Genomic DNA, 24,638 nt, shown 5'->3' on the forward strand with positions numbered 1-24,638 from the left:
AACAGAACAATAAATGAAATGGCAAAAGCGTAGCTTAACATACAGAACATCCTGCAATTAATTCTATAAAATTCCAACATGTGTCGACCGGACATAGGTTAAAACGTCCTTGACCAGAGAACACAGTCAAAACATTTTTTATAAAGATGGCTTTTGGATGAGATTTATTGTGGACATTGTTTATTCAACAACTATAAAATATGACGCTGCTTGAATATTAGTTGGAGAGTAAAATTACCAAAAAACATACTGAATGGCTAAAGCATTTGGGCCTTATAAAACATGTTGAAATGAAAACAAACCCTTTTTCTCCGCTTAACATTCCTCAGTGCTCCTTTCCATCCAAAATCAGTATCCTATTTGCCCCCACTTTTGTCTTCCCAAGTTTATCCTCCGCCCATCAGCATACGTCTCTTTCTCTCTCTCTCTTCCCCTCTCTCTTTCTTTCTCTCTCTCAACTCTTGTCTCTTTTTGTCAATAAAACTCCCGTGTCTCTCCGGTACCTCTCTCTCACCGTTCATCTCGCAGGGCACATAGTCTGTTCTCTCCGTCTTGAATTCAACAAAGGACAACTTTATCCAGAAACATGTTGTGGAAATCACGGACCAAGACAGAACCTTACTGCTTACAGGTAGGCTTCAGTTCATTATTATTATTATTTTTTTAGTAAAAACAAAGTTTTTGTTGTAGATTTAGAACTAGTAGAACTAGAATGTGGTTTAAAAAAGTATCTATAGACCTACTTTTCGCATTAAGCAACAATGTGATTTATTTTCTAAAATTCAGTTTCGCTGGTAGGACTTGTAGAAAAAAAATGTCAAAAAAAATAGTCTAAGAACCTAAACTTCAGGCTTATTATCATTATTTTCTGTGATGTTTATAGAAATAACAATTAATTACAAGCTAAATAAATAAACTGTGGAAATTTTCAAATATTCATGAAGTTTAATAAACTTTTTTCCTGCAAGAAAACGTAATAAAAAAGAAGGATTTTTCAAATGAATGTAGAGAATGAATTAATTTAGAGGAATTAATTATTGTCCCTTTAAGGTGGTCTACCCAACCCCTCCCCCCATAGTGTAGCGCTATAAGAGCGCTCGGGTGTGATTAACAGGAACAGTTTGATATAGAGCATCATCCAGAGAGGAGAACATCACTGGGACTGTCTAGTTAATGGATCGAGATCCCTGGGTTTTATTAACTGCTAGGCTTTAAGGAGGCTGTAAAAGTCAACGCGTAAAAGGCATATTGGAGCTCTTGTGTCCAGATGTTAGTCCACACCTACTCGACCATGGTGAGTTAAACTGATGCAAAGTTCTTTTGATCTGTTGGACTCATCATCGAGATGACTGTCATGTGACATCAGCTGCTATGAGTGTATAGATCGTAATCGGGGTCAATGGTATTAAGTGTGCGTAGAATATGGAAGCGCAAAAGTGTGCTGGAGTGTTTCACTGCAAATGTCACATGCTGCCATTGGTCTAAACGGAGATAACAGACTAGTCTTTGTCTAACAGTGACTTGAAAGTTATATCTTGCGTTTCAACAAAGAGAATCATTAAACTCGGTGGCTAAAAAAAGGCAAGACAGAAACTTCGGTTTGATTTGTTTTTATCACATGCGATGGCGTTTCCCTCACTATTTTGACGAAGCTGAAAAACTGCCAAATATTTTTTCTCGCCCTAGAAGAAAAAAAATCGAATACTAAATAGAAATATAATAATAAAACAAACCAATGTAAAGAAATAAAAGGTTAAATGAAGGAATAAAAATCTGCAAAAGTAGAAATGAAAGATGCTGTCACATTCATTTGTTACAGTGTTTCAGTCGTTTCAATTATTTTTGTACTAAAAATATCCGAGAAACTGGAAAATGGCAAGGAAAATTATAGAAGCACAAAAAGCTAAATTATTAGGCCTACGTGTTTTTCTGTGCCTGTAATCCTTTAAAGCAGCATTAATTGTATCTATTGTCTGTCTGTCAGTCCTGATTGTTTAAAACAGTGGGTATCGTTCAAACACCTGGCACAGACAAATGCTCTGGAACATTTCTGGAACATTTGTTAAGCTATTAGCATTTTTAATTAGTATGATTTTAACGAATATAGGCTAGTACGATTAACAACCATTAATTTAATACCCAGAAATCCAGAAAATAAAATAAAAAAATTAATTAATATAGAATCTGCAGTTATTTTTCCTAAGACTTGACATAACAGTTACACACATTACATGTAAATTCTATGTAAAATGTTAGAATAGATGATTCTAATAACAATAACTGTATTTACCCACAGCTCATAAAAAAAAAAGACCCAAAAATACTCCTCATACACTATATACCATATAAAAAAAAATACACCATACAAAAAATAAAAAAAAAAAAAATAAATAAAAAAATCTTAAATATCCAAGATGCTCATCATTGCACTTTGATTTTAATTACTGATGAAGAAAATCGAAACTCTAAAAAGATCAATAGAAATGTCAGAAGTCATTGTAAAAAAAATGGGTGGACACAGGGATCAGCATCAATTATGACATGATGAAAACCCTTTACGTTTACAGTGTGATCTTTTCTTTATAAGTTTATTGCCAGTCACTTTTATTGGCTATATGGCGCACCATAGATTGACAAAGTTATGATGGATTTTCATGAAACTGATTTCTACCCACAGGACCGTGCGGACGGACTGTCCAGCTCCTCTCCGAGCGGGCGACTCTCGCAGCTCTCTTCGCTGAACCAGGCAGCGTATTCCTCGGCTCCCCCGCTCTGCCACACTCCGGCGTCCGACTTCCAGCCGCCCTACTTTCCACCTCCATACCCCCAGTCCTCACTTTCTTATTCCCAGAGTCAAGACACCGGATACCCGCATTTACCGGACCCCTATCCGTCCATCAATTCCCTCCATCAGCACCAGCAGGCAGCGTGGCACTCCCAGCGCTCGCGCTCAGAGGACGCGGGGCTTCTGTCGCAGTCACACCGCGCTCTGAGCTTAGATCCGCGGCGGGAGTATCCGGGCGTTCCGCGGCTGCTCCATCATGGATTGGGTGAAGGAGCAGCGGCGCTCGGTGAAGGTCCTCTGGGAATGCACGCAGTGGGTCATCACGGTCTGGATGACATTCAGGTGAGTTTAATCACTTTTATAATTATTTAGTTTTATTATTGATTGTTCCGTATAACAAACATTAATGCGAAATAGTGAGCAAGAATCATGCCCAATCAAACATGAAAGCATTGATAGGCTATTGTTTTTAAAATTTCACGAATGTTTTACAGATTTTACAGCTGTTTTTCATCAAATGTAAACTACACAGTTAAGGCTCTTCATAACAATTTATCTGTTTTGTTAGGCTATTTATTTAAATTTGTTAGGCTATTTATTTTGGCGTGTTACAAATGAATGCTAAAATGTTTATATAGCCTATGTACATTACATCAAACGGAAATGTAAATATAAAACTATTTCTTTTATAATCTTGTTTATGCATGAGTGTTTTAAGTGTCATTTCTTCCGCGATGAAGATTTCTTCTAGTGTGTTTGTGTGAAAATGCATTTTATAGCCACTTTAAAATATATGATAAAACACTGTTTTTTCTTACTAAATATGAAATATTCTTAGTGCATAACGTTGTCTAAAACAGATAAATATTTTTACATATCATTTTAAAACGTTATTTAAAAGATTACAAGCCAAAAATAAATAAATAAAAAATACTGCTCCTGAAATTAAAAAACCCGTAAATATAAAACCGTGCTTGATTCTCCAGTGGGCTCTTCTGACTGCTTGATCTTTAAAAAATAAAACTTAAACATGTTAATATCTGCTGCAAAATGGATTTAGGTTATAATGTTTGATGGTTTAGATTTTAGATATCATGTGGTAATAATGTGAGATTGGTAATGACATTTATCAGAGAAAAGTTGGATAAGCCTTGGACTTAAAAGTTAACGGACAATTAATTTCGTAGAAAAGTAAAAATGTGTTTCTTCTCAATTAAAATTCTCCAGAAGAACGATATGGTATGACACATACAAAGCAAATAATGACGCAAAAGTATTTATAGGCTACTTAAGGAATACATATAGACTACTTTTTTAAAAATAAGCTTCTTTAAAACCATCTTAGAGGATGTAAACGTCAGTGGCACTAATTGAAGAATTAGGCCAATCCATTAAACTGACCATTCCACATAAGATTCTTAAGAATCTGCTTTTAATTCGTTTGATTTTCGGCTCGAGCTATGATGGCTTGTTCTTTCACTCTTTCAGGAGAGAAAACAACAGTAGTGGGCAGGTGCAGAATGAGTTCGTGTCAGTCTGTCATAAGAAATTTACAGCGCGTCCAATCGGTTTCCTCAGCCAATTATTCAACAAACAACTGGACCCTCTCTGATGATACGGAGCATTTCCCAGAACTGAGTTAGACTGGAACAAGCCTGATAGTTTAATTTGCCATACATAAAGCTACAAATAAGCGTAAACAATATTTATTTACTTGGTCATTCCTGCGACTTTAAATGGACAAGTATCTGATGTTAATTGTCAGAGTGTTCTGTAGTTTTATTAATGCATTGCTTTCATGTTACAATAGAGAAAAGCAAATTCGTCGTCTCATTACGAACTTTTCCTCGTTTATTTCTGAGTAGAAAATAAATGATATTGCTGCATGTGACGTCATGAAATCTCTCATTCATTTTACTTTATATATACAGGTATATACTCAAATCTAATAAAATATCTCGTTTAAATTAAGAAACATATAGTAATACAAAATATAGGCTAAATACAAATATTTATAAATACATTATTTAATCTGTAATTATACAGATAAAATTAATATATTAATTAAATCAGGATTTTTTTTTTACCAGCATCCTAATAATTTAAATAATTAAGAAAATAAATAATTGCAAGTGTTTTTCAAACCTGTTCAATAAATACTCAACCATCAAGCAAGTTTAAATTAAGTTAAGTAATAGTATTATGCTATTCGGTTTTAACAGGGTATGGAGGAGGCATCCGCTTTGGGGATCCTGGACCATTCTGTTATCAAGAAAGGTGAGAGTCTGTACCTCTGATGCATATAAAGAAGAGAGGGTGACCTCTCCTGCTAGGAAAAAAAAAAAAAAAAAGATTTTATGTGTTGCTCAGACACCATAAAGGATTCAGTCAAGCACACACACACACGCACACACGCACACAATAATTCAGCTCTGCAATTTCATTTGAAGTCAAGAAATCCTGTAGCACTCTGCCTCTGCCTTCACCCTTAAGGCAGTTGCTGTTAATGAACTGTTCATGGTCATATGAGAGAAAGAGGGGGATTAGAGAAAGGCGAAATGGAGGAAGAGAGCAGATAATAAGTTATGAAGAATTCAGAGCATCACTATTCCTTTCCACTTACCATTAAAAAAATTCAGTGGATAGTTAACGAGGATAGCTTCTGATATCACTTTCTGCAGTGCAGTAGGCTACAGCATATTTTCATCAATTACTTATGCATTTATTTTAGATTTATTTAGTTCTCTATGAAATCTAGCTTATTTACCGAGCAACAGAATGGATCAATTATGTACTCATGGGTGTAGGGAGATTTCTGTGTCGAGAAGAAACTAAAGCCTACATGAATAAACGGATCTACTCTCACAGCTTATGTGAGATGCTTCCAGCACCTCGGCCGCGCGCTCAGAACTGTTTGTGTTCGCAAATCAGTGCTACACAGCAGGGCATAGCGAAGACGCGCACACCGCCCACGAAGAGGAGAAAGCCAATACTACAGCGCATTTTACCTCTACAATAAGGGATATAGATAATATAAACAGTAACACAGTGTGTTATGTGCCAATCCTTGCAAAAGGGGGAGGAGAGAAGCGCTGCTTCAGCGCCACATCGCGCGAAAACACGGGAGCGCAGTGCTAGCTGTGGCATATGAAGTATCACTTCATAAACATTCAGCATTCGACATCACTTTTTGGAGGATGGATGATTACTACACTTGAATAATGTGAATTATAGCTACAAATACTTTCAGGACAGACGATTTTTAAAATCATTTCTGTCAGTAGTTTTCTAACTGTCCTCTAACAATCTTAAAGAAGGCCTGGCTAACTTTTGTACTTATGTTGTCGATGTATTCTGTATAATAACGTGAAAATAACTGCATTTTTTAAATGAGAAATCGGCCGATACTGCATAAACCTAAAACATAGGCCAACCTCAAACAAACGCGAGTACTTAGGCTAAAAGTTTTGTTGAGTTCTTTTGAAGGGATATGGGTGGAGGGGTTCATTCAACCCAACTTTGGGTCAAACATGTACTAACCCAGCTGTTGGGTTAAATTTTTACATTACATTTTTAATCCAAAAGTTGGGTTAGTCCATATTTGACCCAGAGTTGGGTTGAAACAACCCAGCATTTTTTAGAGTGTACCCTTATGAAAATTAACCATGGTTTTACTACAAATAAAACCAAAAATATAGTTTAACCATGGGTAACCACAAATTAACCACGGTTTTGCTACACTAACCAGTTTAACCATGGTATTTGTAGTAAAACAGCGGTCAAACAAATAGTGCTATAATAAAACCATGGTTTATTTGGGTAAATTAATGCTGGAGTTAGTTTAGATGGTCTCCCAGCTTGGCAAAGCTGTTGCTTACCTGGTCTCTTAGCCCGATTATGCTAAAGGTGCCCAAATCTCTCAAAAACCAGCCAACAGACCAACCGAGCCAGGTAAACCAAGCCACCTTGTGCAGTTTTTTCTTAGCCAGAATGTTCCCCCCAACCCTCCACATTTTGAATCATTCATACACCCATGTAGCGTAATACATGCATACTCTGCATTTTCTCCAGTTCTATTGAAGTGTGCTTGAAAATCCAGCCCACACAGATGTGGCATAAGCAAATGCTCGATTAAGCGTCTGCATACAGGATAATCTTATGAAAACAAATGAAGGTTTTTAGGAATGATGTAACAAAAATACTTGAGCTCAAATTAAAAGCCAGTGGTAGTCTGTTCTTCCCAGAACACTAATCATTATTAGAGTTTGTATGGAGGTTTATGTCTCATTCCTTTTAGTGCCTTGGTTTAATGGGGCAAAAATCTTTATACAATGTCTGCTTTAAAATGGGTTAATGCAAAACAGCTTAATTTTCTGTATTCTGTTTGCTATTTTATTACATTGTGTTATTTTCGACACAGTAATCGTTGGATTCATTTAAAAGTCAGATTTTTAAGGAGCCAGAAAACTTTAATTACAAACACAACAAGTGAAAACGACTGTGTGCACAACAGATGGAATAAAGCTTTCCCCTAATGGTGATGCAACACCCATTCGAAAATAAGAGTGAGAAACAGAAATTAAACACAGAGACAACAGATGTCAACCTGTGGGAGAGCATCTTAAAAAGGTTTTAGAATAGAGGGGCAAATCCAAAAGCACAAATTATCACATTTTTATAAATCGTCACTTTCTTTAAAGTAAGATTTCACTCTCCTGTGGTAATTCTGGCACACATACCCTAAACTGCTTTCTGTTTCTTCTAACGATTCCAGTTCCATCAAAGCTAAATGGTTCAGCGGTCTCTGCCTTGTCCCTCACTAAAGAAGGCCTGGGTCTGGGCTGTGTGTCCAACCCCGCAGAGGTTTTCTGCTCTGTCCCGGGCCGCTTGTCGCTCCTCAGCTCCACCTCTAAGTACAAGGTCACAGTTGGAGAAGTGCAGAGACGCCTGGCTCCACCTGAGTGCCTCAACGCCTCTCTGCTCGGAGGAGTCCTGCGCAGGTGAATAGAAGGGATAGAGGAAAAAGAACACCAGATATCTTGGATAAATCTGTGGTGTTAATATTTTCTAACTGTTCTCGTTCAGAGCCAAGTCAAAAAACGGAGGCCGCTGTCTGCGAGAACGTCTGGAGAAGATCGGCCTCAACCTGCCTGCCGGTCGGCGAAAGGCAGCCAACGTCACACTCCTCACAGCGCTGGTGGAAGGTACTAAAACATTTAATAAAAACCAGACACATACACATTATCAGATTACGTCTGAGACACCGCCTCGTACTTGCGGCAGTAATTGTCCCAAACTCAGCACACACACTACATTATCAGTCACTTATGGCGAGAATGTAGATGTTAATGTCAATGTGAAGCAATAATCTTCCAGTGAGTGCTAACTCAAAATTATAAGTGCCTAAGAAGTAATTTTTAAACGTTCGAGAGCCTATTATCACCTTAAGCTTTCAGTCAGCACATTCAAGTTCCATTTTTCAATCTTCACGCTCTCTTCTCAGGTGAGGCGGTTCATCTCGCACGGGACTTTGGGTACGTGTGTGAGACAGAGTTCCCCGCCCGGGCCACAGCAGAGTATCTGTGCAGACAAACCGACCCAGATCAGCTGCCCACACGACGCAGTATGCTGCTGGCCACCAAGTGAGTACTAGATCTGACAAGATCTTCAATCGGTTCAATCACTTCTACTTACTCAAAAAGAATAAGTAATTTCAATCATAATAAAGACATTTGAATGGCGTAGATATACTTAAATATAGATTCTTTGAACCGGGAAATAAACCTGAAGCAGTCAGGTATAATTCATATTTAAACCAGGCATTGTTCACAAATGTAACTAAGTAGTTCTCAGTTATATTACTAAAGTCTGTATCAGGGGTTTTCAAACTGGGGTCCAGTGGGTGCTAAAGTTAAAAATGTTCTTTTGTGCATGCAGTGGTCAATCACAATAATTGTATTCTATCAGCTACACTAGTTTTATGCTATTCTTCATGTTTACCTAAACAATAACTAACCATAATTTCAATATTCCATAAATATTTTCCAGATGTTTTATAAATACATGCATACATATACAATTTTTTTACTATACATTTATGTATATATATAAATAGAGAGAGAGAGAGAGAGAGAGAGAGAGAGATAAAGAGAGATAAAAGCACATTAAAAAATTAAAAATTGTTTTACACACACACGCTATAAATTTGTGTGTTTGTGTGTGTATATATGATTTGTATGTAAATATATGTAAATATTACACACATTCTTAACACAATAAAATAATATAATAACAATAAATTTTCGTTTTTTGATGAGTCAAAAAAATTTCATTCATTTTGATGAGTCTTTATAAAATAAAATATATGGCTGGCTTTATATTATAAAAAGGGAATCTATGGGCTCTATGGGCTAAAAAGAATTATGTATACTGTAAAAAATCTGTATCTGGCACCCAACGGCGGTTGGGTTTATGTAATATGTAAAATGAGAATATGAGAATTTTTACTAAATATTTTAATTATTTTTAAAATAAGCCCAAAGAAAAGCATAAAACTAGGTCAGTCAATAGAAAAAAATAATATTTGTGATTGATCTCATGATTTTTGATAATTTTTTAATGAAATGGTAATACTTTTTTTTAACCCTCAGCACCCTCGAGGGGTCCCAGTTTGAAAACCCCTGACGCAATCTTTAGTAAAATAACCGAGAACTACTTTCATTTTTACGTGTGAACACATTTTTTTCCTCAATTTATCAGTTTGTTCTTGCAAGCCAATAATAACTGTTTATTTACATGTTTCGCTTGGCATACTCGCGCTCACCTCTCATTTCATGTCTTCAGGGAGATTTGCAAGGAGTTTATGGACCTGATGTCGCAGGACAGGTCGCCGTTGGGTGCCAGTCGCCCCACCCCCTGCCTGGAGCCTGGGGTGCAAAGCAGCCTGACCCACTTCAGCCTCCTCACCCACGGTTTCGGCACACCTGCCATCTGCGCTGCCCTGTCGGCCTTCCAGAGTTACTTGCTAGAGGCTCTAAAACTGCTGGATAAAGGAGAGGGAGGAGGAAAAGGCCACCACGACAAGGAACTCAAGCACCGCAAATGAACAATCGGGAGAGAGACACTACTTCCCTAACTTTTAGGAGCGTATGAGTGTATTTATGTGTACGAATGTGTGCGTTCACCCCACCGTTTCGCGCCTGTACGAACCGACTGCATTCATCTCTGATGAAATCCAAGATCTCCAGAGAAAGAGGAAATGCCACGATGCTTCGCGCTGCATGCGGACCACAAACTCCCAGTGGATCCCCATGACTGACTATTACGGGCCCTACACGGTGCTCTCTGGAGATCAGGCCCCTAAACCAATCAAAAGATGGCACGGACAATTAATGATGGGGGCGTAAAAGTAATTAGGCATTGACAAACAAATTTCATTGTGAAATGTCATTTTGTACTTCATGTTGTATGTTTATTATCAATGTTACTGTTATTCTTATTGCCGTATTGCAATGTAAATGTAATATATTATTAAACCAACAACTGAATTCAACCAAGTGATGCTGAGAATGACTTCCTGATGAAAAACCCCCCACCACTTTTTAAACACAACTAGCAGGTTTTTGCTTTGCATAAATGGACTTGTTGGCATGGTACAAATCTGGCATGATTACAAAATTAGCGTGATACAAATTGAACACCCAGAGGGATGTTTGAAATTTCTAGCCCCATTTGCTAAAGGCAGGGTGACATTAACCCAAACCGAAACCTCAATGTGACACAGTGGCAAATCCGGCAGAATTACCTCTGAGATAAAACAGTCCTGACCACTAACCCCCGGGGGCTCTGCAATCACTACAGTCAGCGAACGCAGCTAAACAGTTGCTAGGCTCTTCTCTTCCACCGCTTCTGTCTCCTCTCACCCCATCTGTCACTCTACCTTTCTTCGTCTGCTCAGGGGCATCCATCTCCATACCTGCCCCCCTGCCGGCTCTCACTCACACAAGCGCACACACGTACCCATCCTGAGTGTCAATTCCCCGCTTCCCGCCCGCCGTGACCCCCTCCCTCCCTTCATCTCTCCTGTCTCTCTGACACTCAGCAGGGCTGCTCTGCATTTCTCTCTGCCTGCAGGCGAACATATGCTGCTCGTCCCTTTAGATTCCGGTGTGTTCAGGAGAGAGGGATTGTTTAATGTTTATTAATCACCTGTCTGTGGAGGAGAGAGAGGGGAAGGAGACATGCTCGTGCGAGCGCAAAAACACTTGTGTACAAAGCAGTGAGGAAACAAGTACACATCCAAAGATAGCATAAGTGCACGCCGCTCCTTTTTCTCCCCTCTTTGCCAACTTCTGTACTCCGCAGTACGACACAAACAGATCCAACAAACTTTTGAGTGCGTTTTGGTGTGGAAAACAGCAAAATCTACAAAATGATGAGCCTAAATAAATGTTCTACTCTATATAAAAAAAAAAAAAAAAAAAAAAGAGGGAAAATAAGACGACCGTATAATTAACAAGGGGTCATTGTTTTTATTAGAGCACAGAGGGTTGCATTTGCAGTACAAAAGAGTGTGACTAGCGGGGAATAACAGTAGTTGCTCATTTAGGGCCTATGGGAAGCTTCTCCATGTCGTGGATGCCGTCTTTGTCGATCAAACGGACGGTGAAGGAAGGCAGGTTCAGGATGAATCGTTTGTTGAGCTGTTGGAGAACAAGGAAATATACAAAAACAGTTACAAAAAGTCGCAAACATGACAAAACCCATGATGGAAATAGCTCAGAGGTGGTTTGTATAACCCACTGAACCAAAACAGAAGGATTTATACACTTTCTGAAGAACATGTGGTTCTTGCTGGTGAGAAAAGGCACAGCCACAGTGCTAAAGTGGTCGCCATCTTTGTTTGTTTGTTTTTTTTAAAGAAAATAATACTTTTATTCAGCACAGATGACAGTAAAGACATTTATAATATTACAAAATATCTCTATTTCAAATAAATGCTTCTGTTTTGAACTTTCTGTCAAACTATTGTGAAAAATGTTTCACTAAAATGCATTGATAATTTAAAAATGTTTCTTGAGCAACAAATCAGAATATTAGAATGATTTCTGAAAGACTGTGTGACACAGAAAACTGGAGTAATGGCTGCTGAAAAATCAGCTTTTCCATCACAGAAAAAAAAAAAATCAAAAAGTAAACACTATATTTTCATTTTGAAGTATGTGGGAAATTGGAGAAGTTTATGGGATATGTTTGAATCTAACTCCAAGTGTGAACAATAGTAATAGTGATGCTTCCCACAGCAACCACCAGTAATTATGAAATTACATGGATGAGCAGACCAGCATATGGAGAGCAACTTACCTCCTCTAAACACTTCTTGAGCAGATCCACAGCCTCCTCGCGAGTCAGATCTGGAGGGAGAAGAAAAGACAAACAGGATTAGAACTCAGTATATAAAATAATAGTAATTATACCCTCGTAATTGAAATTGCAGAATCACCTGGTCTGTAATATCGGTCCAGGATGGAGAGAGTGAGGAAGGCACCGTATCCGTGTGCGGCGAAAGGGGCTTTGGCAAGCGCTGACAGGTAGTCCATGTAGTACAGTCCTGGACCATCGGCCTCATCATATCCTGCCAAGAGCAGGTTCACATGGTATGGAGTCTAAAAAAGAGAAAAAAGCTATTTTAATCAATCTTAATCCACAAATGAAGAGATGTAATTACAGTCGAATATGTGTTTCAGTAAGTCATTACCACAAAATAAAGCCAGACAAAAAGGTTATTTTGCAACGATACAAATCTGACTGTACATTATTCAGCTCGTCACATGGCTACTGACCAAATACATAAATAGACACTGAATTTATAATTTGTGTTTAAATTATGCAAGATTTTTTTGCCACAGAAAAAAAAAAAAAAAAAAAAAAAAAAAAAAACAATGATTTTTGTCACAATTATTTTATCCCCTTGTAATAGAGTTTTTCTCTCATAATTCAGACTTTTTTCTCTCATAATTCTTAGATATAAACTCAGAATTGCGAGAGTTGAACATGGAATTCAGAACTTGTACTTCTGAATTTTTCCTCTGAATTCTAAATGTACATCTAAATTTTTTTAATGCCACAGACTAGAAAATAAAAAAGGTAAATGTTTTTTTTTTTTATCTCACAATTCTGACTTTTTTTATTTCTTGGTATTTCATGAGATATAAACTATAAACAAAAGTCAGAAATGTGAGAAGGTAAAATTTCCTTTATTTATTTTTATTCTGTGGTGGAAACTGGTTTCCCTAATATGGGAGATCTGAAACTGGCAGGCTTGTGTAGAGAATCAACTGCCTGGGGGAAAATACTTGACAGCAATTGACCAATCAGAATCAAGTAGAGTCATGTAAAAAAAAAAAAAAAAAAAAGTATATAATAACAATCAAATGAAAAGGAAATGTTGCAAAATTCAAGCATAGACGCAAAAAATCTGACTAAAAACACCAACAACCACCAAACTTGATACGTTAGATGGAGGGAGAGAGAGAAGAAGAGAGAGGAGAGCATAGGGAGGGGTGTGAAACAGCCGAGAAAGGGGAGAGAAGAGGAGGGAGGTGAGTGTGGAGCGGTCTGGGGGGGGGTCGCTGGTGTCACCAGCAGTGTGACATCTGCAGGAAGACAGCACCCCTGCTGCCGCGAGCACCTACCCACCTCCTCTCTCCTCCCCTCCGTCTCCCGCCCACACCCCTATGCCCTGGAGCAGTGCCAGCTCTCATTAAAACTTCTTTTAGTCCTCTTCCTCCCTCTATCTTGCTCACGCTTGCTCTATCTCAAAACTCTGTTCAGCTGAAACTACATTCGCTTTCCCCCACATTTCCCGGCTGCACAGCTCTCAGATAGGGAGATTTCAATCCACATTCTGCCTCCACTGCAGTTGGCCAAATTTGGTGCCATCGGGTGGATTTAAAGGTGAAGCGTGTCATTTTTCCAGTGTTAAAATTCACAGTATAATGTGCAAGTGTAAGACATCTGTAGGACTTCCAAAGTGTGTTTGAGAGACCCAACATATAAAATTTACGCCTAACTAATGATTTAAAGCAACTGTAAGTTTTTTACCTTCAGTTTCAAAAATCATTCTGATGGTTCACTGACTTCTAATAAGGTGAATGGCTTCTGTTTCTTTCCCACACTCTTCCCAAAACCATCTGTTCTGGGGGTTTGGTGAATGGGTACAAAATTCTGTGAAAAGGGTGGATTGCTTTACAGCAGCAACAAATGCTACAAGTGTTCGAATTACAGCGCCACATATTGGTCTGGCATGTATACTACATCGGTTTCAGAGGTTTGTGTGTGCGCAGATATTTCTTGAAACAAAACTGTTTACAGATTTATTTATTTTTTTCAGAACGAGGGAAAAAAAATAATTGGATAGGGAAAATTCTGGCTTCATGTGGACGTGGCCTAAGAAACACTCCACACAGCAACAATCCAGCAAAAAAATGGAAGTGCAATTTTTAAAAGAAATTTGCAAAAAAAATTATTTACATCTATCTAAAAATTGTTCTTTGTAGCAGAAAAATGTTCTTCACACACACACACACACACACAAAATGGTTATTTTAAGAATAGTCTACTGAAAGGTTCTTTTGGGAAGCCAACATGGTTCTTCTATGGAATCAATGTGAAAACCCCTAATCAGAAGCTTTATTTTTAAGAGTGTAAATGTGAATATATCATATCACGTGCAGTTCCTTCCAGCAAGGATGAGACTACAGCAGATCCGCCTCAAGTCACCTGAGAGGCTTTAATCTGATCTGGGCCATCCCCCTGCTCTCGGCGGGTCTCTGGGGCACGTTTGGGTAAGTAAACACCCCCTAGAGAAGCTCACCTATGCAATATGCTTCACTCCCAGCAGGGAGGGTTTAGAGGAACAGGGGCTTGTTGAAAGACAAGGTTTGAGTTTGTACGAAATTCCCCCGAGTGTCATCTACCCCTCCGTATAAACTCAACACCTGTTTCCCACACCTTCCACCAACCTCATGAGCTACGGTTCAAACATTACAGCCTTTCCTCTCACCTGAATCCCTGTTATAAAAACTGAGGGACACCAAACAAAAGCTTCGTACAGAGACTGATAATTGTACCATATCATTAATTCATCCTGCCTTTTGCTTTCATGTTCTGTTCTGCGCTCCCAGTCCCTTTGCCCGCTGCCCCAGGACATGTTCTCCTCTTTGGCATCTCTGCCCAATCTGCCGTATTAATTGTTCATCTGTAGCGGAACAGGGGAATGCCTCGCAATATGGCACCAGTAATTATTTGTGCCAGTGTGCTGGGAGAGAACAAGCGGCCAATAATGTTTCATGGGTGCCAATGATGGCAAACTGTTGCTGGACTGCTCTGCGGAGAGCTTAAGGGGATGTTGGATGCAGCACATGGTTAAAATAAAAAGCACAGCACATAAAACACTGTGTTTGGCTGTTCTGAACAGTACGTGGGACTCTATCTGAGCATCTGCCACCTCTTTCTTTCTACGTAAAGATCTGTCTGAGGAGCCACTCCAGGGGAGCCCCAAAGGCCCAGTTGTTTTTTTAGAAATCTGGTCCTTAAAGCGTGCATGACATCTCTCTCATTTAAACATCCCAAAGGGTTAAAGCACAAATGAAATGGGTTAAATAATATGCAAGGTTGTACCCATAATCCTTATTTTAAAGACAAATCTGAGACTTTACTTTGGATACTGTTACACATCGTGGAGTATGCAAGTATCAATATGTGAACAAAATCTATTAGTCAAATGTTCCTCGCTTTGAGGCACATTCGAGGAAAAATATTGAAACCGACTCATTTATTCCCTAGTTCTGTGGGCAAGTAGCATTTAGGTTAAGATGAACTAAAAGTGTGCAGAATGATATATGAACTTGTAGCACTTTCTCAGCCCCCCCAGAGACCACCCCTCCCAACCTCTCCCCCTTTTGGCTTGCTCTAATTGTTTTTTGTAATCATTTTCTCCACTCTGCTATTGTGACAGGAGGCAGTTACACTCTTCCTAACAAATTAACACACACACTAGCAGACAAAAGAGCCAGGACGGCAACAAGCCCTTTTTTACACAGATGGGTGCACTCCATGTTGCCCTGAGTTTAACACACACACACATTTGGAGAATGTATCATATAAGCAGGATCACATTACATAGAAGGCGCAGGTGTCAGCGACCTCTGAGACCTTGATATCACCTCCACACATTCAAAACATACTGGCATCTGTTTTTAAGCACACTTTACACCGGCTGCATTCAGATATACTCTGTGGCACACCGCGCTTTGCTGTCGACAAAAGGACTGAAGAGAGAAAGTAAAGCAATGTGCAAGAAAAAGTGACTGAAAATGTGTTTTTAACTGATGTATAAAAACACATTTTTTTACTACCATTCAAAAGTTTGGGGTTAGTAAGATTTTTTTTACAAAAGAAAAACAGTAAGGAAGCATTAAATTGAATACAAATTTAAAGTAAAGGCCTATATAATGTTATTAAAGATTTTAATTTTAAATAAATTCTTATATTTCTATTAACTGGATTTCTGGAAAAGATATATCAGTTTCCACAAAATTATTAAAAAGCACTGTTTTCAGCATTGATAATAATAAGAAGACACATTTCTGAAGGATCATGTGACACTGAAGAAGTAATGGCTACGGAAAGCACTCAAAGTACTAAAATTACATTTTAAAATATATTACAACAGAAAACAGTTATTTAAAATTTTAATTATATATTTTTTTACGACATTACATTACCAACCCCAAAGTTTTGAACAGTAGTCACTATACACTATCTATTGCATATAATAAAGCGTTTCATTTTATGACATTTCTATTGCTTTCACACAGGTTTCCTGTATAACCCTTTGAATAATGTAGATCAAGTGTAAAAAGGGGGAAAATTACTGTTTGGTCATTTTACAAGTAACACTATGTTTGATTCATTCTAGATGCATCTCAGGTTGGAACTCACTGGTCTACACAATGTGTAATTAATCTATTGAAAAATTAAGGTTTGAAAACAAACTATCCAATATTTATTGATGTGCATTCACAGATCATAGCACATTCTGGGCTTGAACGCAGAGATTCTCTACCAACCCGACTCCGCAGGTAGTCTGCTAGGTTTTTCCTTGTGAAGTTTGCAGCAGCTGCTGGGCTGAGCTCATATCCTGCAGAAACAGATAGAAATAACAGAAACAATTCATAAAACAACAGAAAGAGTTGCCATGTCCAGTGTATGATCAATTTTAAACAAATTACAATTCTAATGATAATTTGTAATGTAAACTAAAAAAAAGTATTAGAAATCTTCTGAACTAAAGACTGAAATTAAATGTATTCCTACCATTCAAGTAAATTATGTTTAGAGTTACAAACGACAAAACCAAGATACAGTGTATAGCTTGACGCTCTATACAGGAGTGTGATTTCAGGATACTTTCCATTACAATCAGTTAACCTTCAGAAAAAAAGAAGAAAGAAATGAAAATGAATGCTTACCATTTCTCATTTTGTAAAGCTGGACATTTTTCTGAATGTATTCTGCAAACTGTACTGTGTCACCGGCTTCACCCACACACAGGAGCAGGATCTTTTCGCTGAGCTTGAACATCTTGTCATAATCTGGTAAATATATACAACAAGTCATCTTAACATTATGTCAAACACAACCCTAACACATTTTGGTAGTCTGGTGGTCTATGAGAATGCCGGACCTGTACATTTTTCCTGTATTGACATTTTCTGTGGAAACAGAAACTAAGACTACTTCTTCCTACAGATATAGTCAGTGGCCTTTAGTTCACAATAAAGTGCATTATTTTCTACTAGCTATTGCTTGTCAGGCGCAGCTGGTATTAGGGGGTTATGGGTAGAAGGGATACAGCTAAATTTACTGGGCATGTAAATTTAATCAATATAGCATAATTCTTCTCACACTGTACAACAATAATTACTCGTAAGGGGTAGATATAGACGTTAATAAAACACAATCTAAGAGGTAGAATTTTTTATTTATTGTTAGCTTCAGATTTTTGCTGCATCCCTTCTAGCCACAACAGTATTAGGGAAAGGGACACTGCTCTTCTTAAGAGCACTAGACAAAATTTTGTGTATGGAATGTGCAATATTTCACTATATATCTGCTAAAAACGTCCGAATCTTAATTCTAATATGATGGGACTTGGATGAAGTAAGGTTAGGTTTTAACCTAGACCATAAACAGCAACACTAACTTTGATTTATGGAGTTTTCTTTGTGGTAATAACTTGAATTTTAATATTCCTTCTTCGTAACGATGGAGGTTTAGAGGCGATCTTACTTTCACTTTCAGAAATAAATCGCAAACTCATCCGAGGACGCTCAAATGACACTCGAGGATAATCACAATATAATAACTGACTTGTTGCTCCCGTTGAAGTTTAAAGTGTATTCTAAATGAAGTTTTACAGGCTGATTTGAATATATTAACTTCATATGTAAATCAGTTCAACGCACAAACTGTGTTAGCACGGGGTAGCTACTTCTGCTAAAACTTCTTACCAATTGCCATATATTCTGAAGTGTTGACAACATGTAAATTAACACAGATATGTATAAACATTGAAAGGTGGTTAATTGTTGTGGTCTACAATACTTTTATAGTTTATCGTGAATTGTTATCTGGCCGGTTAGCATGCTGCTAACATGCTACTACATGTCAAACTCACCGTGTTTCATCTGGATTATACTGCTGGCTGCTACATTATCTGCCGCAACCAGCACAAAGTCTGGCCCCTGAATCCCGATCAAGTACTCCATGTTGCAGACCGAGTCTAGAGGCAAAAACACGCTCTGATCAGTAAGTAGACTGACAGTGCAGCTTAACCAGATATTACACAGCAAAACCTAAATGGAGCTCAACGGCGGCGCACTCTTCAGACGTCATCAGAGAGCGCGTGCTTTGCTGTCACGTGATGACCTGTTATGGACATGGTAAACTGGTGTAAGCCCTAAAAAGGGACAATCTGGTGGGCAGACACAGAAACTCTTGGAGAATATTACAGAGTGCACAATGTTATGTTCATTAGAATATAAAGAAATATAAGGGAGTTTTTGGTGTTTTTCAGACCTGGAAAAGTGAAGGTAATTAATAAAATTTTAAACAGACTAGTCATATGACATCTGATAGAAATTACAACCTTTAATGATATTAAATCTCTAGAATGATATATTCTGTCTCTCAAGATAGAGATAGATAGATTATGTTTTGCAGTGCATTAGTAAAAAATGTATAGTGTTATGCCTGTTCCATTCCCATAGAATAGCTTCAGTGAATATGAATGATTGATCATGTTGTCTAGACAGAAGGGTTTTAGATCTTGTATACCCTCAGCTGCAGTAGGAACTTCTATAGCCCCCAACCACTACAAAGACTCTCATTCATGTTCATTAGTTTTGCCTCTTTGTGTCACTTTCCTATACTGTGATGCAATTAATACACTTCATAGTATTTAGATATATAGTGAGAAAAATAATATCTTCTTTTGTCTGAGAGCTTTCAGTCTTAGTTTTGTTTATATATTGTGCAGATAGCTTTACTGCAGCTTTAGATTTTTTTTTAGACAGAAAATTGTGCATCCATGTGATGAAAGTATTCCTCTCTCCCCATATCTCTCTTTTGGTAGTTGTCACTGGTTCAGCTTGACTGCTTCGTTAGGACTCATCATTTGCATTCAGATTAATTATCTAATTACCGACAAATGTCCGGCGGCCACCCCACACTCCGGCTCGTCAGCTCTGCGCCTGTAATTATTTTAATCATTTACTTTCATCTGGAGTGTTCCTGCCATACTTCTGTGTTTAGAGGCCATTCTTAATTACCCTGCCAAGACACTGTTCCCCTCTTTTCATGTGAGGAAAAGGGGCAGAGAGAGTGAGAGCCCGATGGGGACAAAATCCAGGAATCTTGACAGCATCATAAAAGCTCTGAGCTCTGCTGGTTGTTCACTCTGTTTTCCCCCCTTCAACTTCTCTCTCTTCGTTTCTCTGTCTCTGACTCCCCCACCCCTCCGCCAACCCACATCCTTCTCCAATTCGAACTATTCCTCCCTCTCTCTCTCTCTTGCTCCCCACCCTCCCTCACTTCCTCCCGTTCCCCCTTTATCGCAAGCACACACAGGAATCGCCTCCGGGGCCCAGTGCTCTGACTACTAATACACTCACACACACTGTGACATACATCATGCGCCACGTTCCCTGCATATTATCTGGTAAATCTATACACCTCTCTCTCCACAGCTTCTCTTTATTTAGGCACCACCAGTCTGGTTCTCGAGTGCATCTGGTTTGTGTCTGGTAGTTGTTGGCTCAATTTCTGCCATTGCTGCTCTCGCTGTTGTGCCCTCTCAGCAATTGTGAGACACGCGCTGTGCACTGGTGCAAATATATAAGCTATAATTGGGGCCCCTGGCTGTTTAAGGATTATTCCAACTTTGGAATATCTAAAGTCTGGATGGTGGTGTTTCATTTTCATTCAGTTCGTACTCAATAACTGGAATTTTTGTTTTCTGTCATCCGAACATAAAATAGCGCTTGAGCACTATAATATATGAGTTCAGAGTGGTATTCGGGGGAGAAAAAAGCAGTTTGTGCTTCATCCAGATAAAATGATGTGTGGTATTGTCTTATTTTGAGATCAATTCTTCAGCCAGAGACTGCAGAGAAAGAACAGTGCTGAGCATTAAGAGACACGTTGGCTCCGGAGGGACTCGTCTGAGTTTGGGGATTATGGACTCATAGCCCAAGGGTAGTTTGTTAAGAGTAGGGTATGTTTTGAACTCAGATTAAGAATATAGGTGGTGCATGAAGAGGGCAGAGCAAATTAATAGTATGGTTTTGTGTGGGCCCCGCAGTGGATGAGAAATATGGATGTTGCACTTTTCAGTGTAATAAATAGTTACAAATGCTGAGTGTGTGGGGGGATTTGCGATCACGCAATGGACTGAAAAATGTTTATTCTTTACAACAGACAAGAATGTAATTTTATTTTTCTAGAACTTATTTTTAGTTATTAATTAAATCTGTAATTTTGATATGCATTATTCATCTCTTGACTAGAATTCTTTATATTTTTTAATTACTAAATAAATACTATATCTTTTCAAGGCAGTAGCATCTATTTATTAGACACTATTGGGTATTCCAATTGTTACAAGTACCATCGTACTACAAGATTTTAATTTTATTATTTTATTTTTAAATCTATAAAGTATAGCCATTCTGACTAAACAAGTAAAAAAACAAGTATAACTTCAGTATACTAAACTAAAAAAACATACTACCTATGGGATAGTTACAAGTTACTGGGATGAGCTACAATGAAACTGGAATAGGCACCACTAACAATTGGAATACAGTTTAAAGTGAACAGCACATAATTCCATAAAATTCATTGGATTAAAAGACAATTTTGAGCATTATTATCCATTAAACTGCGCGGAAACTATCAGATGAAAACAAAATTTAAATTAAGCTTAAGCTATTTCACAGCTGAAATTGAATTTGTTTCATTATTGATGAATTCTGTAGCAATAACAGTTATTTTCCCGTTTATTGTGAAGCTGCTTTGGACATAATCTGCATTGTACAATGCCCTTTATTTAGCTGACTTGGCAAACATTTGCAACTGAATAGTTAGCTATTACTCAATAGGAATAGTGAAAGCGAAGGAATCAGTAGCTACATTAAGTTAAACTGATAACACTTTGAAGGAAATTGTTAAAACGACTTGCCACATCCAGTGTGTTGCTGTAATATCATGCCTTTTCACTTTATCTAGTCAAAACTTTGACTGGGAACAAAAGTTGCATCGGGGAAATATGGACAGCCGTGATGTGAGCGTGTTCAACATTGCAATTTCCACATTTGCATTCTTTAAGAAACACAACGCCGGTGTCACCGGCACCGCTTTTTCGGTTTAATCAGCAATTTCACGGTGCTGAGAGCGGGCCGGGTTGAATTCATTGTTTCGGCCTGTCGTCGTTTAGCGGCGCTTTGCTTTTGTTAAGTGGCAGAGGGCGTCCACAGGACCTAGGCACGAGAGGGACCACTTCATCTGAAGGGGTGAAAAAGAGCAAGCTAAATGGAAGTGACAGCCTCTGAAAAAATTCCTACCGGCAGCTGGGAGGATTTGACATGGCGAGCTCCCCCACCACCGTCGGCCCTGTGACCCCCGTGCCTGGCACACGCACCTGCCGCTCTGAGGCGCGCTTTCACCGGCAGAGAGATTATCGCGGGGCGTGGTGTGGTCGACCCGTCGTCAATGAAGTCCTGTGAAAACCCCCTTATGCGTGAAAGAGCCTCTATTCAAGCGCCTTTGTTCAACACATTTTTATGGGACAACATTGGCCATTATGAGGTTTCGAGATTTACATGGGACTCCATAGAAGGGTATAATCCTTTCAAGCAGCAAACGAATAAAAGTTTAAACCCGCTGTTTTCATATTTATTAGCTGGTTAAAGCAGACGAGGCAGCTGATCCCACTTAAACCAACAGGCTTCAATATGTCTATAGGCTCTTGCAGATTATTAAACACAACCAAAATTTAATCAAGACAAGTTATCTTCACCAAACCTTTATTTCGAATCTGTCTGTCTATCTATCTATCTATCTATCTATCTATCTATCTATCTATCTATCTATCTATCTATCTATCTATCTATCTATCTATCTATCTATCTATCTATCTATCTATCTATCTATCTATCGTGCATGGACCCCAAGGCTGTCCACATCCCCCTGACTCTGCCACCCCTTCTCTGTCCAAGCTGATTGTTTCCACGCCGGTGGAGTGCTAGGGGCTACTTCACTGTCACACTGCATCATGAAGAGGGAAAGATGAGGGGAGAGGTAAGAAAGACAGAGAAAGAGACTTTAAAATCTTTGAGGGGCACGCATGAGAAGGGGTACAGTTACCAACAGTGATGCCTATTCACTTGAAAGTGACTGATATTGCCCCCTCGTGTTGAGGAATGTTTAATGCAACCAGTTCCTTTCGCTTTACATATGCATTTTAAGCACTAACACTTAGAATAGTTGCGAATTTTACGTTGGAAATAATTTTATTCTGGAATAATGCCACATACACCTTTGCAAAAATGCAATGCCGGATTAAAAATAGTTCACGTTTTGACAAAATGGGCTATTAGCCTATAAAAGTACATACATATAGCCTATGAAATATGTAGGCTATTAATCACACAAATAAAAAAATAGAATTATATTATTATAAAGCACAGTAGTCGTGCCAATAGCTGCTAATAATAGCCCATAGTTGCTAGCTAGATAGCCTATTGACGGATGGATAATAAATAAATAAATGCATTTGGTTTGTTCAACTTTTTTTAAATATATATATATATATATATATATATATATATACATATATATATATATATATATACATATATATATATATATATATATATATATATATATATACATACATATATATATATATACATACATACATATATATATATATATATATATATATATATATATAAATATATATATATATATATAATATATATATATATATATATATATATATATATATATATATATATATATATTTATTAGGCTATAGCTAGCTGTCTATGAACATATTACAACATTTTATCCTATTTAGGCTTTATATGTTGAAAATATTTGAGCTCATGGTAGAACTTGAGAGAACCGGTGTTGCATATTTAAGTAGCCTACAGTTTCGTGTTTGCTGTCACAGCGGTGATACTTTCTTAAGTTCAGCGTATATCTTTATTTTGCGCGCAAAAATCAGCGGCTCCGCATCATGAGAAACACGGCGTTTCATCCTGCAGCACACCCGTATCTTACTTCATCTCCTCGGGTGCAGAGACGTTCTCACCGATGCCGTTATTCGCGCCCAGCGGGGACCTTCTCACTCAGCAGTTTGTCCCACTGCCTACATTATACAGTGTGGCTTTTAACTTATTTTTATTTTTTATCTTTTCTGGGTGAAGACACACCGAGTCACATCAAAAAAAAAAAAAAAAAAAAAAAAAAAAAAAAAAAAATTAAAATAATTTCCGCTGGCCTTTCAGGATCGACAACCCACCTCTTCTTTTCCTCCCAGAGTCATCCCAGGGTCCTTAAAATCAGGATAGCAGAAATAACACTGAATTACAAGGGACAGTTTCTAATATATTAATCAAATTATTGCCTTAAAACGGGTAATTAGTCAAAAGTCTATCCTCAAAAAAGAAATAGCCTAGTTAACCCAAAAATGAAAATTCTGTCATGATTTACTCACCCCAAGCTGTTCCTAACCTGTATGTTTTTTTTCTTCTGTTGAAAATAGAATAGGCCTATATTTTGAAGAATTTGAGACTTAAGTTACAGTGGGAAAAATATGGAAGTCAATAAACATCAGTTCTGGTTACCCACATTCTTCAAAATATCTTTTTGTGTGTTCTGCAGAAGAAAGAAAATCATTGGAACAGTTTAAGGCTTTTTGGTTGAATATTGCTAAGGCTATTCCTTAAAACAACCAAACGAAATTACTGTAAGTTAAGAATGAATGGAGCTTACAGTAGCCTACTTATTTCGTAAAATTATATTATGTTTTAACATAGTTTTCAAGTAATCACTTAACTTAGATTGGGCCTAAAAGTTAATGGGCTCTAACTCAACAGATTAACTTTTACCTGAAGAAGTTACGTTACTATGGCAACAGTAGGCGATTCAAGCGAGAGCTTTACGTTAGCCTTTACCTGACAGTTCATCGATAAAACGTAAGTAACTTACTATCATTATTAAC

General features: G+C 37.9%; 2 protein-coding genes across 3 annotated transcripts; one reads left to right on the forward strand and one right to left on the reverse strand.

Moving 5' to 3' along the window:
• Nucleotides 1-455: 455 nt before the first annotated feature.
• Nucleotides 456-10,844, forward strand: LOC109075434 (transcription factor AP-2-epsilon-like). Of its 2 annotated transcripts, none has more exons than XM_019091338.2 (7): nucleotides 456-631; nucleotides 2,678-3,127; nucleotides 5,008-5,062; nucleotides 7,560-7,785; nucleotides 7,871-7,989; nucleotides 8,289-8,427; nucleotides 9,629-10,843. In XM_019091338.2, exons 1-7 carry the CDS (start codon nucleotides 587-589, stop codon nucleotides 9,888-9,890), a joined length of 1,296 nt encoding a protein of 431 aa, XP_018946883.2. In that variant the 5' UTR covers nucleotides 456-586; the 3' UTR covers nucleotides 9,891-10,843. The 2 variants fall into 2 exon arrangements, with proteins under 2 accessions (XP_018946883.2, XP_042600858.1); XM_042744924.1 differs by lacking the exon at nucleotides 456-631 and adding an exon at nucleotides 901-1,294 and having other exon boundaries at nucleotides 9,629-10,844.
• Nucleotides 10,845-11,293: 449 nt separating this feature from the next.
• Nucleotides 11,294-18,755, reverse strand: LOC109075438 (proteasome subunit beta type-2-like). Its single transcript, XM_019091342.1, has 6 exons — nucleotides 18,528-18,755; nucleotides 17,320-17,442; nucleotides 16,918-16,988; nucleotides 12,288-12,450; nucleotides 12,149-12,198; nucleotides 11,294-11,487 (listed from the first exon to the last, which is right to left on the reverse strand). Exons 1-6 carry the CDS (start codon nucleotides 18,616-18,618, stop codon nucleotides 11,386-11,388), a joined length of 600 nt encoding a protein of 199 aa, XP_018946887.1. The 5' UTR covers nucleotides 18,619-18,755; the 3' UTR covers nucleotides 11,294-11,385.
• Between the last annotated feature and the right edge of the window lie 5,883 nt (nucleotides 18,756-24,638).

This window comes from Cyprinus carpio, chromosome B19 (genome assembly GCF_018340385.1).
Source record: "Cyprinus carpio isolate SPL01 chromosome B19, ASM1834038v1, whole genome shotgun sequence".
Taxonomy (NCBI): Eukaryota; Metazoa; Chordata; class Actinopteri; order Cypriniformes; family Cyprinidae; genus Cyprinus; species Cyprinus carpio.